Source organism: Lathyrus oleraceus, chromosome 5, assembly GCF_024323335.1.
Source record: "Lathyrus oleraceus cultivar Zhongwan6 chromosome 5, CAAS_Psat_ZW6_1.0, whole genome shotgun sequence".
Taxonomy (NCBI): Eukaryota; Viridiplantae; Streptophyta; class Magnoliopsida; order Fabales; family Fabaceae; genus Lathyrus; species Lathyrus oleraceus.
In genome coordinates, this window is record NC_066583.1 from 628,141,304 (window position 1) to 628,154,973 (window position 13,670).

At 37.5% G+C, this 13,670-nt stretch overlaps 2 protein-coding genes across 2 annotated transcripts; one reads left to right on the forward strand and one right to left on the reverse strand.

The window, feature by feature from the left end:
- The first annotated feature begins 996 nt into the window (after positions 1 to 996).
- LOC127087297 (uncharacterized) lies at positions 997 to 1,723 on the forward strand. The gene has a single exon (XM_051028176.1). The coding sequence runs from the start codon at positions 1,092 to 1,094 to the stop codon at positions 1,593 to 1,595; it is 504 nt and encodes a 167-aa protein (XP_050884133.1). The 5' UTR covers positions 997 to 1,091; the 3' UTR covers positions 1,596 to 1,723.
- A 1,587-nt stretch (positions 1,724 to 3,310) lies between these two features.
- On the reverse strand, positions 3,311 to 4,871 carry LOC127087296 (endochitinase PR4). Its single transcript, XM_051028175.1, has 2 exons — positions 3,986 to 4,871; positions 3,311 to 3,872 (listed from the first exon to the last, which is right to left on the reverse strand). The coding sequence occupies exons 1-2, from the start codon at positions 4,431 to 4,433 to the stop codon at positions 3,466 to 3,468; spliced, it is 855 nt and encodes a 284-aa protein (XP_050884132.1). The 5' UTR covers positions 4,434 to 4,871; the 3' UTR covers positions 3,311 to 3,465.
- Positions 4,872 to 13,670: the final 8,799 nt, after the last annotated feature.

Below are 13,670 nucleotides of genomic sequence, written 5' to 3' on the forward strand. Positions count from 1 at the left end.
GGTCTGAATTAATACTACTAATAATGGATTTCCTCCCTGGCTTGGTAGCCCCCAGACGTAGGTGTGTGTGACACCGAACTGGGTAAACAATCCCTTGTGTTATTTACTGCACTTATTTTTAAGTTCTGCATAATCCTTGTCTGCGCATAATTGGATGTCATAACATCCCGTGTGACATCGAAAGTATTTTAAGTGTCTGTGCGTGAGAGTTGCTTTAATATCTTAGGAGTTACTCTCCTAGTTTCAACATAATATTAACAAACGAAATAAATTGAGATGAAAATTCTCTTCGTCCACAAAAAAGTAGCTTGTGGTCATTCTATTATTGAGATTTATAAATAATGGATGAAATAGAATGAAACATGATGAAATCCATTATATCCAATTCTTAATTTTTATTCCATTCAATTTGGGTGTATGTGATGGAACAAAATATTTTTAATAAAATAATCAAATAATAGAATGTGATATATATTTTATTTTGTTCCTCTCTATTCCACTGGCTTCGTTAGTGTTATTTTAGAATGACAAAATTAGACCATAAGTCCTTTAAATTATTTATTATAACAAGTTGGTCATTTAAGTTTTTGTTTAACAATTTGATCCTTTAGGATGATTTTTACATCATTTTTCTCATATTTTAAATATTTAAAAACGTGTGACTATTATATTTATGGTAGCACTTAATTATTTTCATATCATTCAAAATAATTGCATCCATAATTAACATGTTCGCTATATTAAAAAAAAGATAAGCATGCAGACGTTTAATGACTTAAAAAATGAAATGGTAACAAAAAAAAATTTAACGAACAAACGTGTTAAATTTTTTATAAAGATAGACTAAAAGTAGGAGATCTTTCTACTTAGATTAAGATTGCACAGTGTTATAGAATATCTTTTATTTTTATTAATATAAATATTATTAATTTTCATATATATATTTATTAGGTGAAATTGATCAATGATTAAAATAATTATGAGCCTTTAATAAATCAGTAGCGATAATCATCAAATAGTAATAACAGTCCATCAATAATAATCATCTAACATGGATGTAATCCAACAGAGTTGAAATCCAGGAGAGAAAGATGGGATTATCGGCGTCAAAGCGAGTGAATTACAGTTTACAGAACTCGACCCAATTTGACTCAGCATGCGACTCAGTCTTCTCCCAATCTCTTTCTCTAACACAGCACACCTTCCAAGGAGTCTTACCTTACCAGCTCAAAACCGCTTCCGATCAAATCCACACCATCCTCTCCGATTCTCACTTTCCACTCATCCACAAATGGCTCCCTTCCCCTCCCGATCGCACTCAAGTTGACTCCGCCCTCCGCCACGTCTCCCCGCCCGATCACCACCACGAAAACGTCCTCCCACTCCCGCTCTTCAAGGAATGGGCTCGCTACCTCTACACCGACGCCGTCTTGTCCTCCGCCACCAAAGCGCTTCTCTTACGAGTTCCCGTTGGTGTCGCCGGAATCGTTGGAATCAGTGCCGTCGCTCACCCTGGTCCGGCACTACTTGGAACGTTCGTTGGAGCCTACTCGCTCGGTGTTGCTCTCTCTATTTTTCTAGGTTTATCCGCATGATTAAATTCTAATTCTGCTGCTGTATTTTTTAATATATTGCCTTTTTTTAGTAATGTATAAGGTTAAGGATTCAGAAAAATATTATAAAAATATCATAGTAATAAACGGATTATTAATTTAAAAACTAACCAATTTTATTTGTTCATGTAACATTTTAATCTCTAAGTATCAATAATCATATGTTTACTTATTGAGTGATGATGATGAGTGGTTTTTCCATAAACTTTAAGATAGTTTAGAATTTGAAGATATTTCGGATGCATCATCCTCTATGTGATGTATTGCATAAGAATAGGTGAATTTGGAGTTGCAAATGTGGTATAACTCTTTTCTTTGTGGAGTTCATTTATGGAATGGACCAATTGTTCGTTTGTGTAGTTTGGTTGCGTTGCTACTAGAGATAGAGAACATATCGGGCAGCGTTAGTCCCTCTAATTCGAAGGAAAAAACTTGATAGAAACATGGTATTTTATTACTAAGGTAGAATGGTGCAATTTTTTTAGGGTTTTTTACTTTCTGTCGAAGACACAAAAACTCATCCTCCGTATCTTGATCATGATCTTTCCTTATGTTGGACTATGAATAACTATTGACTAGCGAGAGACTTGCCCCAACACAAGAATTGTTAGTATCTAGCGAGATTCGAACCCCTGAGGTTCTTTTGGCTAATAGGATATGCATGTTGTATTGATTGCGTAAAATACAATGAGAATGGCCAGCAAAAGCTCTTGGTATGGTGATGATCTTGAAGGGAAGGTAGTTTGTTGGTTTTGTTTGCTTGCTTACTATCCATTCATCCATGTAACCTTTTAATCTCCTAATTATTAGTAATTATATGTTTACTTGTTGAGTGATTATGATGATGATTAGTGGTTTTTCTATAGACTTGAAGATAGTTTGAAATTTGAATACATTTTGGATGCATCATCCTCTATGGGAGGGATGTATTCCATAAGAATTGGTGAGTTTGGTTGTAAAACTTTTTTCCTTGTGAAATTTATCCATGGAATGGACCAATTGTTGATTTGTGTAGTTTAATTGCATTGCTACTAGAGAATCCTTCAAATCATTCCACAATATCACAAGCAGAAAACAGGTTTCGAGTTGTTGGAATAATCTATGCCGTTAAAATAATGTCAATATACTTATTAAATTATGGTGAAGATTGTGCCAACAACTTGTAGCATTGTAGAGTCAACCTAACTTTTATTCTTGGATTATGTCATGCCATTGCACTTCCTTCTTTCTACATTCTGAAAATGAGAAGTTAGGTGGAGCCAGTTTCGCCGATGAATTGCACTATACATGTTATGCTAGACATTCATTGTTTAGTTGTTTGCACTGAGCAGAAACAACAGACTCCTGGTAGAAGAACTTCTGGCACAGACACCGGAATCCTATTTGAGATGCTGCGATTGAGATGGAACTTGATCAATGGAGGCCAAAATCATGGTAATTTTGATTATGTTTTCTCTGTTTCTTCATACACCATGCTTGGATTCTGTCATTTTGTAAAGCACTGTTTGGTATTAGCTAGGCTTTTTTTCGTTTTTTGGTTAAGATTGTAGTGTTGTCATCCAAATTATACTTAATATTTTCCTCTTTTGTTTGGTTTTATGATGAGAATCCGATTCTAATTATAATACCTAAGGAAGCCATGATTTTCATTTAAAAATAAAGTGAACTCACGAGTATATTCTGGAAAGCAATAACAATAATCAAATTAATATATGGTATCATTTTAATATATTGTAAAAGGAGAAATTGAATTGTGTATACATGGTATCATTTATTCATACTGCGTATAGAATCATCAAATCAAATTAAATACTGTACTATATAATCTGTATGTGTTGTATTGCTAGCTAGCTTAGCAAGTAAGATTATCACCAGGAGCAACACCCAATTTACTACAATATTGAGTGTAGTAATCAACACGAGCCTTAACTGTGTTGGGGTTTGCACCATCGCATTCAAGTGGACCATTAATGGCTCTAATGGTTGCACCAAAGCCCTGGTTAAAAACACGGTGAACATTTTTCATCCAATACCATAATGCTGTCTTGAAGGACACTGTAGGATCATTAGCCACCGTTTCAGGAGAGTTCAATCCATCAAAACCGTTGTCCTTTCCGGCTGGTCCGTAGTTGTAGTTCCAAGATAATTGAATCGGTCCACGACCGTAGTATCCTTTGTTAGGGACACATGGGTAATCTGTGTTTTTTTCATCACAGTAGTCCTTTGATGCACCATCAATCTCTTCTATATAGCAAAAATCTGCATCAACATTTCACATGTTATGTGTATTGTTCAGAACCATTACTCAAGAAAAAAGAGATTATGTGATTATGATTAAGATTTAAGAAACATGAAATTTATTGAATACTTACGTCCTGTTTCGTGTGTGAAATGTGCAAAAGCAGCTGCAACTTCGCGTTTGGAGTCATCGGAAGAACCAGCCCTACCAAACTGATTATAAGAATTGAGTGCATCAAGAAAAGCAGCTCTTGAGTAGAAGCTCTTTCCTGCACAACTAGAATCAGCTTGATCAATTATACTATTGAAAAACTCTGGTGTGACAATGTCAGCAACATTAACATCATTGCTAGGACTTGGAGTACTAGGTGGAATATTTCCTCCTTTACAAGGACCCTGTTGGCACCCTGTACCACAATATGCATCAGTGTCTCCACAATAACCATATTGGCTGCAACACAATCCTTCAGCACAGCCACAATTTTGAGCACTCACATTCTTTGGTACTATAATCATAATAAAAAAGGCAATAGCAAGTGTTGCTATTGACATGTTTAATGACTTGTTTTCCATCATATTCATATCTTGAGTTGAGAGGTATTGGAGTGAATATAAGTTATTCAATCAGCTGGTGGAGAGGTGTGTATTTATATTGATGGCTAGGTGTTGTGGTTGAGAATATGTGATGAAGAAATACTTCGTAATAGTTAGTTATGTGGTGGTCGTTTGAGTTTGAACATTTCAAAGATTGAAATTTCAATCCTTTTCTAGAAAGCATATGTGTGTTGTTTAGTGGATGGACTTTTAGTTTTACTTGCGGAAGAGTCAACACGGTTGTGTTTATTAAAATGATCAAACTTTACGGTTCCTCCTCCATTATGTCTATCAATCTAAAGTCAAACATTTTGCAATTTAAAGTCATACATTTGCACCAAAGGTCTCTTCTTTCATTTGTAATTAGAGGAATGTTATCAAACACATTTATAACACTCGATTATCGTTAATAAAATAATAAAATTTACACGCATCTCACTAAATGAGTTTCATATAAATTTAATAAGATTTATGAAAATTTTAATCAACTAAATAGAGAAAGGATTGATGCATCTTTGCCTAAATGCAATAAAAAAAAGTGTCCTACAATTTTGTGAATGAGTATGTGAGTAAAGAAGGTAGTTCGTGAGAGTGAAATTCTTTTTGGAATTCGGAGTATAGACACCTTATATGAAAATCAATAGAAATATTAGTCACTGTGGTTAGGAGGTTCCGGAAAAATAATTAGATAGTTTGAGATTTAAGCTTTGGACAATAGAAAATTGAAATAAGAAAATGGGATGAGAGTTATTATCCACAATGAGTGGAAGAATGATATGGATGTAAAAAGGGTAGGAGATCAATCATAGTCCTGAAATTAATAGTCGAACAAGACATATTTAATGTTATTAATGTTTATGTACCTCATATTGAGTTAGCAATGCTTATGTGCCTCATATTGGGTTAGCATGATAACTTAAAATACAATTTTAGGAGAAATTAGAAGGTTTAGTTCACGATATACCTTAAGGAGACACATTTTTCTTACGGGGTATTAATGGGCATGCAAGGACCGTATCAATGGTTTCTGGGAGGTAAATGTGGATGGTAAATTTATACTAGATTTGTTGCCAGCATTAATCATATTGTAGTTAATACATGCTTTAAAAAAGACATGGACATCTTATTATATTCAAGAGTGGGTAACATCTTCTCAGATATATTTATTTCTTATTATGAAATCAAATAAGATTTATTTGGATGGTAAAGTTATACTAAGAGAGAGATTGATTGTCCAACATAGAGTATTAGTTATTGATGTAAGAGTCAAAAATAGAGTAGAGAGAAGAAGGCATAAGGGAGTTCCACAAATTAAGTGGTTGCATTTCAAGGATGAAAAACACCAACATAGTATTTGTTCTGGGCCGAGAATATCTCACTCAATTCGACCATATCTTCGTTGGTCTGGTCACCCTGAGATGGGGCAACCCGGATTCGAACGTACCATCCAATCACTCAACCGATTTCTAGAATATTCTCCTGAACATTGGAATATCATGTACCGAATTACAGAAGATCCATGCCCTAAGTAGATCCAACGATCTTCCATTTTTCGCGCCTGAAAGATAGCGAGATAGTTATTTCTCATCCATATATATATATATATATATATATATATATATATATATATATATATATATATATATATATATATATACGGGATGATGTGTCATTTCATATAACAAGTTTCAAACATAATTTAAACACTCTCTCATTATTTGCATATTGACTTCAACACCAGAGTGCTAACCTTGCAGATACACCCATGTTCCATTGTACTGAAAGCTCTCCTCCGCCATAATTTCCGCAACTCCTCATACTTCTGGTTCCAAAATGGAACAATGGCGCCGTCTGTAGGAAATGACTCCTAATTTCTGTGTATTCTACGATTCTCCATCTTTACACTCAATGTTGAATTCTCCTCAACCTCTAAATAGGAGATCCAGCGAATCGAAGACAAAACTCAATCACGTTCAATTGTGTTGGTTCTAAGTGTTGGCAGCAATTTTGGTAAAACAAAGAGTGTTCACAAGATGTTGCATGTGATGTCTTAACATAAGATATCTTGTACCTGCTGGAGTTTAAAAATATTTTTTTGAAGGATTGTTTCAGGATGTCATACACGATGTCATGACATCTAATATTATGTACCTGTTGGATATTTAAAATGGAATTATGCAGGATTGTCCCAGGATGTCAGACCCGATGTCATGACATCTGTACACAGAATATTCAGTGTGAATGTTATGTGTTATGTGATTGCGCTTTTAATGACAATCTATGTATGATTGAAGATTTGATTTACACACGCATTCAATCATTAATTACAACCAGATTTACTTATTTTCCAAAGAGATCTAATCAGCTGTCATGAGAAGATTTGAATGGAAAATAGTTTTAGGGTTTCAAGATGTCCAAGCCCAGCTGAATGCTTCTATAAATAGGACATGGAAAACCTGATTTGATACACAAGAAATACAGAGCGAAATATTGAGAGAAAATAAGGGTTTGTGTCTTGTGTGGTCGTGTGACTTGTAACACCCCAATTAAAATAAGCTAATTATTTAATTTAAATTAATATTTTATTTATTAATTTAATTGAATAATTGGAAGTTTGGATTAATATTATTATTTTGGAATAATAATTATTGGGATTATTATTATTGGATTATTATTTTATAATTGGAATAAAAGTGGAAAATCAGTAAAAAGGTCCCATTTGGTAAAAAGGTTATTGTTTTCACGTGAAAAGGAAAAAGAGACAGAACGTGGAAAAGGGCAAAAAGAGAACCAGAGAACGAAGGTTGAAGGAAGGAGAAGCTTGGAGCTCAGAGGCTGCCGGATTAACTCAGGTAAGGGGGGTTTATCGTTGATTGACGGGTATTATATGATAATATGTCATGGGTAGTGATAGACCTTTAATTTACCTTTGAATTGGATGATTATGATGAATTTGTGGAAATAATTGATGAACGAAATTGGGTGATAATCGAAAGAAATTCGTAGGAATTGTATGTGATAATGTCAGGAGTTGTGAAATCGAATAGGGAATGATTCGGGTTAGATGATATGAGTGATTTCTGTGTAAATTTGGACTGTGGAAGGTGAGATCGAATAGAACTCGTAGCAGGAAAAACCATAACAGATCTGGAAATCTGGTTTCTGGTCATACGCGTATGGCACTAGGCAATACGCGTATGGGATGGCTGGTACGCGTATGGCGCTAGGCAATACGCGTATGGATGAGGAAGATGAAATTTTGAACGTAAAATGGTCTCTGGTGGTACGCGTATGGGGAAGTGATACGCGTAGCATACGCGTATGGAATTGGGCAATACGCGTATGGCTTGGTCAGGATTTAGGCAATACGCGTATGAGCATAGGCAATACGCGTATGGGCAGGATTGTGATTTCCTGTGCTGTTGTCGTGCAGTTTTTGACTGTTTAGGCTGAGTAGTGAGACTTAGCTGAGGTATGATGTAATAGGGATCAATTCCCGTTGTTTTGAGTAGTATAGTTATTAGTAGAGTGTGCTAATACTGTATTTGATTTGTAGCATGTTGTGATATGCTTATGTGATAAATGTATTGACAATGTGTGTTGGTTGGTATGCATTATACTGTAAATGTATCAGTTATGTATGCATCTGTGAATAGACTGTCATATGTCTATTCTTGAGTTGTTGTTGTTGTTGCATTGCTAGGTGATTAGCATGCATAGTCTAGCCTTTGGGGCTGTAGCTAATTCCCATTGTGAGGAATTAGTGAGTTGTGGATTGTTGTGGATGCTTGCATACTAAATGAGTAGCGTGCATAGTCTAGCCTTTGGGGCTGTAGCTAATTCCCATGGTGAGGAATTAGTGAGTGAGTCATTAGATCTCAATGAGTGGGACTAGTGAGCTCAGTAGCCGCATCCAGAGGGATCGGTGAGCTTGGACTATATGTTCAAGAAGAGTCGGTACCGCATGTGTAGAGTCTCATTGCATAATGAATGCATGGCATAGCCTGTGGGGCTGTAGCTAATTCCCATTGTGAGGAATTAGTGAGTAAATCGTTGTGTTGTGTTGTTGGTGTTGAGCATGTTTTGATATATACATATGCTATTTGTTATTGTTGAGTATGAGGTTGCGTTGATACTGCCGTTATGGAGTGGGTAGTCTGGTTAGGGTGATTTGAGGCGTTATTTACTTAACATTACATGTTGTTGTATAATGCTTGTTATATTGATTGAGAAACTCACCCTTACACTATTTTTCAGGTAACCAGCTATGAGTGAATAGAAGTAAATGCTTGGAGTCTAGAGTAGTCTCCTAAGGGGTCATGCTCTGATAGATGTAACATCGGGATGGGATGTTTGAATATGTTTGATTTTGTTGTTGATCAACTTTACATGTAAAGTGGTACATGATTTAAATGTTGATTTTTAGTATCCGCTGCGAATTATGCAAAGAACCTTATTTGGATTAAATAAATGAGCATGACAGGTTATTTTGATGAATGTTGTGAAATAATTGTGTGACACCCTTCGGGGCATAATTACTCTGATTAATGTGTTATTATTTTTAATTAAATATTTTGGGGTATTTAGAAGGGTGTTACATTAGTGGTATCAGAGCATAGTCGGTCGTGTCGAGTCGTAGTTATTCTGTTTCCCCTGTACGGGATAGGTGTTGTGTAACCCTATCAGTACTTATTGTTTAGTTGTTTGGGTTTTCAGAATAGAGATGGCTGGAAGAGGTAGAGATGATGCTGCGATTGCTGAGGCTCTGGGTATGCTAGCTGGAGTACTTGGAGGAAATCCGAATGTTGTGGGAATGGGAGCTGCTCGTCAACTGAGTGAGTTCCAGAAGAACAATCCTCCAATGTTCAAAGGAGCATACGATCCAGATGGTGCTCAGAAATGGTTGAAGGAGATAGAGAGGATCTTCAGAGTAACTGATTGTGCTGATAACCAGAAGGTCAGGTTCGGTACACATATGCTGTCGGAGGAGGCTGATGATTGGTGGGTTGCTACCCGCACTGAGTTGGAAACTGCTGGAAATGCTGATATTTCTTGGGCTGTGTTCAGAGAGAGATTTCTGAGGAAGTATTTTCCCGAGGATGTCAGAGGAAAGAAAGAGATAGAATTCTTGGAATTGAAGCAGGGTAACAGGTCTGTTACGGAGTATGCTGCGAAGTTCACAGAGCTGTCAAAGTACTATACTCCTTATAGTGAGGCTGCTGGAGAATTTTCGAAGTGTGTGAAGTTTGAGAACGGGTTGCGTCCCGAGATCAAGCAGGCAATTGGATATCAGCGAATCAGGGTGTTTTCTGATTTGGTTGACTGTTGCAGGATTTTTGAACAGGATTCCAAAGCCAGAGCAGAGAGCTATCAGCAGAGGGTTGATAGGAAGGGTAAGAATCAGGTTGATCGTGGGAAACCGTATGCAGCTGGCAAAGGTTTTCAGAAGCAGAGTGGGATGAGGAGGCCTAGTGGGGGAGATTCTAGTGCTCCTGTTAAGTGTTACAGATGTGGTCGGGCTGGACATCGTGTTCATGAGTGTACCAGTGCTGAGATGAAATGTTTCAAGTGTGGAAAAGGTGGTCATTTGGCTGCAGAGTGCCGGTTGAAGACTGTGACTTGTTTCAACTGTGGAGAGTTGGGTCATATCAGTCCACAGTGTCCAAAGCCAAAGAAAGAGAATCAGTCAGGAGGCAAGGTTTTTGCTTTATCGGGGTCTGAGACTTCTGCAGATGATCGTTTGATCCGAGGTACGTGTTATATTAATGGCTTTCCTCTTGTAGCTATTATTGACACAGGTGCTACTCATTCTTTTATATCCTTGGATTGTGCTGTGAAACTTAAGTTAGAGATATCTGAGATGTTGGGTAGTATGGTGATTGATACTCCTGCGAAGGGTTCAGTGACTACTACTTCTGTTTGTTTGAATTGTCCTTTGAGTATTTTTGGTAGAGCCTTTGGGATAGATCTTGTGTGTCTCCCATTAGTGCAGATTGACGTTATTCTGGGCATGAACTGGTTGGTGTGTAACCGAGTTTCTATCAACTGTTTTGATAAGACAGTGATATTTCCTGAGATTGAAGAAGGAAAGAGTTTGTTTCTATCAGCCAGGCAGGTGAATGAGGAAGTGGCAGAGGGGGCAGAGTTGTTTATGCTGTTAGCGACTTTGGAAGCTAAAGATAAACTGGTGATTGGCGATCTAGCTGTAGTGTGTGATTTTCCTGATGTGTTTCCGGAAGAAGTGAATGAATTGCCACCAGAACGTGAAGTTGAGTTCTCGATTGATTTGGTACCTGGTACTAGACCGATATCGATGGCTCCGTACCGTATGTCTGCTGTTGAGCTAGCTGAATTGAAGAGTCAGTTGGAAGATTTGCTGGATAAGAAATTTATTCGTCCGAGTGTGTCACCGTGGGGTGCACCAGTGTTGTTGGTTAAGAAGAAAGAAGGTACTATGAGGTTGTGTGTGGATTACAGACAACTGAATAAAGTGACGATCAAGAATCGGTATCCTTTACCGAGGATTGATGATTTGATGGATCAGTTGGTTGGTGCAAGTGTGTTCAGCAAGATAGACTTGAGGTCTGGGTATCATCAGATACGTGTGAAGACTGAAGATATTCAGAAGACTGCTTTCAGAACAAGGTATGGACATTATGAGTATTCTGTGATGCCTTTTGGAGTGACTAATGCGCCTGGAGTATTTATGGAGTATATGAATAGGATTTTTCATCCGTATCTAGATCAGTTTGTTGTGGTGTTTATTGATGACATTTTGGTGTATTCGAAATCTGAAGAAGAACATGCTGAGCATTTGAGAGTGGTGTTGGAAGTTCTACGAGAAAAGAAGTTATTCGCTAAACTCTCAAAATGTGAATTTTGGTTAGAAGAGGTTAGTTTCCTTGGTCATGTGATTTCAAGAGATGGTGTTGCTGTTGATTCTTCTAAGATAGAAGCGGTATCTAAGTGGGAAGCTCCGAAGTCAGTTTCTGAGATAAGGAGTTTTCTTGGACTTGCAGGTTATTATAGGAAGTTCATCGAAGGATTTTCCAAGTTGGCGTTACCGTTGACAATGTTGACTAGAAAGGGGCAAGCGTTTGTTTGGGATTCAAAATGTGAAGAAGGTTTCCAAGAGTTAAAGAGAAGGTTAACTACTGCTCCTATTCTGATATTACCGAGTTCGTCGGAATTATTTGAAGTTTACTGTGATGCTTCATTGTTGGGTTTAGGTGGTGTGTTGATGCAGAATAAGCAGGTTATAGCTTATGCTTCGAGACAACTAAGGGTTCATGAGAGGAACTATCCGACACATGATTTAGAGTTGGCAGCTGTGGTATTTGTTCTGAAGTTGTGGAGACATTATTTGTATGGGTCAAGATTTGAAGTTTTCAGTGACCATAAGAGTTTGAAGTATTTGTTTGATCAGAAAGAGCTGAATATGAGACAGAGGAGATGGTTAGAATTTTTGAAGGATTATGATTTTGGTTTGAATTACCATCCGGGTAAAGCAAATGTGGTGGCTGATGCATTGAGTCGAAAATCATTGCATATGTCTATGTTGATGGTTAAGGAATTGGATTTAATTGAACAGTTTAGAGACTTGAGTTTGGTGTGTGAGAGTACTCACAATAGTGTTAAACTGGGAATGTTGAGATTAACAAGTGGTATTCTGGATGAGATCAGAGAGGGTCAAAAATCCGATATGCTTTTGGTGGATAAGATGACTGTAGTGAATCAAGGTCAAGGTGGTGAATTCAGAGTTGATGAGAATGGTGTTTTGAGATTTGGTGATCGGGTGTGTATTCCGGATGTTACTGAGCTTAAGAAGAGTATTCTTGAAGAAGGACATCGTAGTGGTTTGAGTATTCATCCTGGAGCTACGAAGATGTACCATGATTTGAAAAGATTATTTTGGTGGCCGGGGATGAAAAGAGAAATTGCGAGTTTTGTTTATTCCTGTTTGACTTGTCAGAAGTCAAAGATTGAGCATCAAAAGCCGTCTGGGCTAATGCAACCGTTGGCTATTCCTGAGTGGAAGTGGGACAGTATCAGTATGGATTTTGTTTCTGGTTTGCCGAAGACAAGTAAGAATTTTGAGGCTATTTGGGTGATTGTTGATAGATTGACGAAGTCGGCTCATTTCATTCCGATCAGAATGGATTATCCGTTGGAGAGACTAGCTGAGTTGTATATTGAGAAGATTGTGAGTTTGCATGGTATTCCATCTAGTATTGTTTCGGACAGAGATCCTAGATTTACATCGAAGTTTTGGGAAGGTTTGCAGAGGGCTTTGGGAACTAAGCTGAGATTGAGTTCTGCATATCATCCGCAGACTGATGGTCAGACTGAGAGGACGATTCAGTCGTTAGAGGATCTTTTGAGAGCTTGTGTTTTGGAAAAAGGAGGTGCTTGGGATTGTTATTTGCCGTTGATTGAGTTTACCTACAACAATAGTTTTCATTCGAGTATTGGTATGGCACCGTTTGAAGCTTTGTATGGTAGGAGATGTCGGACACCTTTATGTTGGTACGAGTCCGGTGAGAGTGTTGTGGTTGGACCGGAGATTGTTCAACAGACTACAGAAAAGATTAAGATGATTCAGGAGAAGATGAGAATTGCTCAGAGTCGTCAGAAGAGTTATCATGATAAGAGGAGGAAGTCACTTGAGTTCCAAGAGGGAGATCATGTGTTTCTTCGTGTTACTCCGATAACTGGTGTTGGTCGAGCTTTGAAGTCGAAGAAGTTGACACCTCGATTTATTGGTCCTTATCAGATTTTGGAGAGGATAGGAGAGGTAGCCTATCGTATCGCTTTACCGCCGTCGCTTGCGAATTTGCATGAGGTTTTTCATGTGTCTCAGTTGAGGAGATACATTCATGATCCATCGCATGTTGTCCAAATAGATGATGTACAGGTGAGAGATAACCTGACTGTTGAGACATCACCTATGAGGATTGAGGATCGAGAGCTGAAGCAGCTGCGGGGTAAAGAGATTGCCTTGGTGAAGGTAGCTTGGGGAGGACCAGCAGGTGGCAATATGACTTGGGAACTTGAGAGTCAGATGAAGGAGTCTTATCCGGAGTTGTTCGCTTGAGGTATGTTTTCGAGGACGAAAACTCTTTTAGTGGGGGAGAGTTGTAACACCCCAATTAAAATAAGCTAATTATTTAATTTAAATTAATATTTTATTTATTAATTTAATTGAATAATTGGAAGTTTGGATTA

Excerpts from the sequence above, each read along its gene's own strand:
- LOC127087297 (XM_051028176.1), top strand. The coding sequence starts at position 1,092 with ATGGGATTATCGGCGTCAAAGCGAGTGAATTACAGTTTACAGAACTCG.
- LOC127087296 (XM_051028175.1), bottom strand. The coding sequence starts at position 4,433 with ATGAATATGATGGAAAACAAGTCATTAAACATGTCAATAGCAACACTT. Across the intron at positions 3,873-3,985 it reads TTTCACACACGAAACAGGAC|ATTTTTGCTATATAGAAGAG; the intron begins GTAAGTATTCAA and ends ATGTTGATGCAG.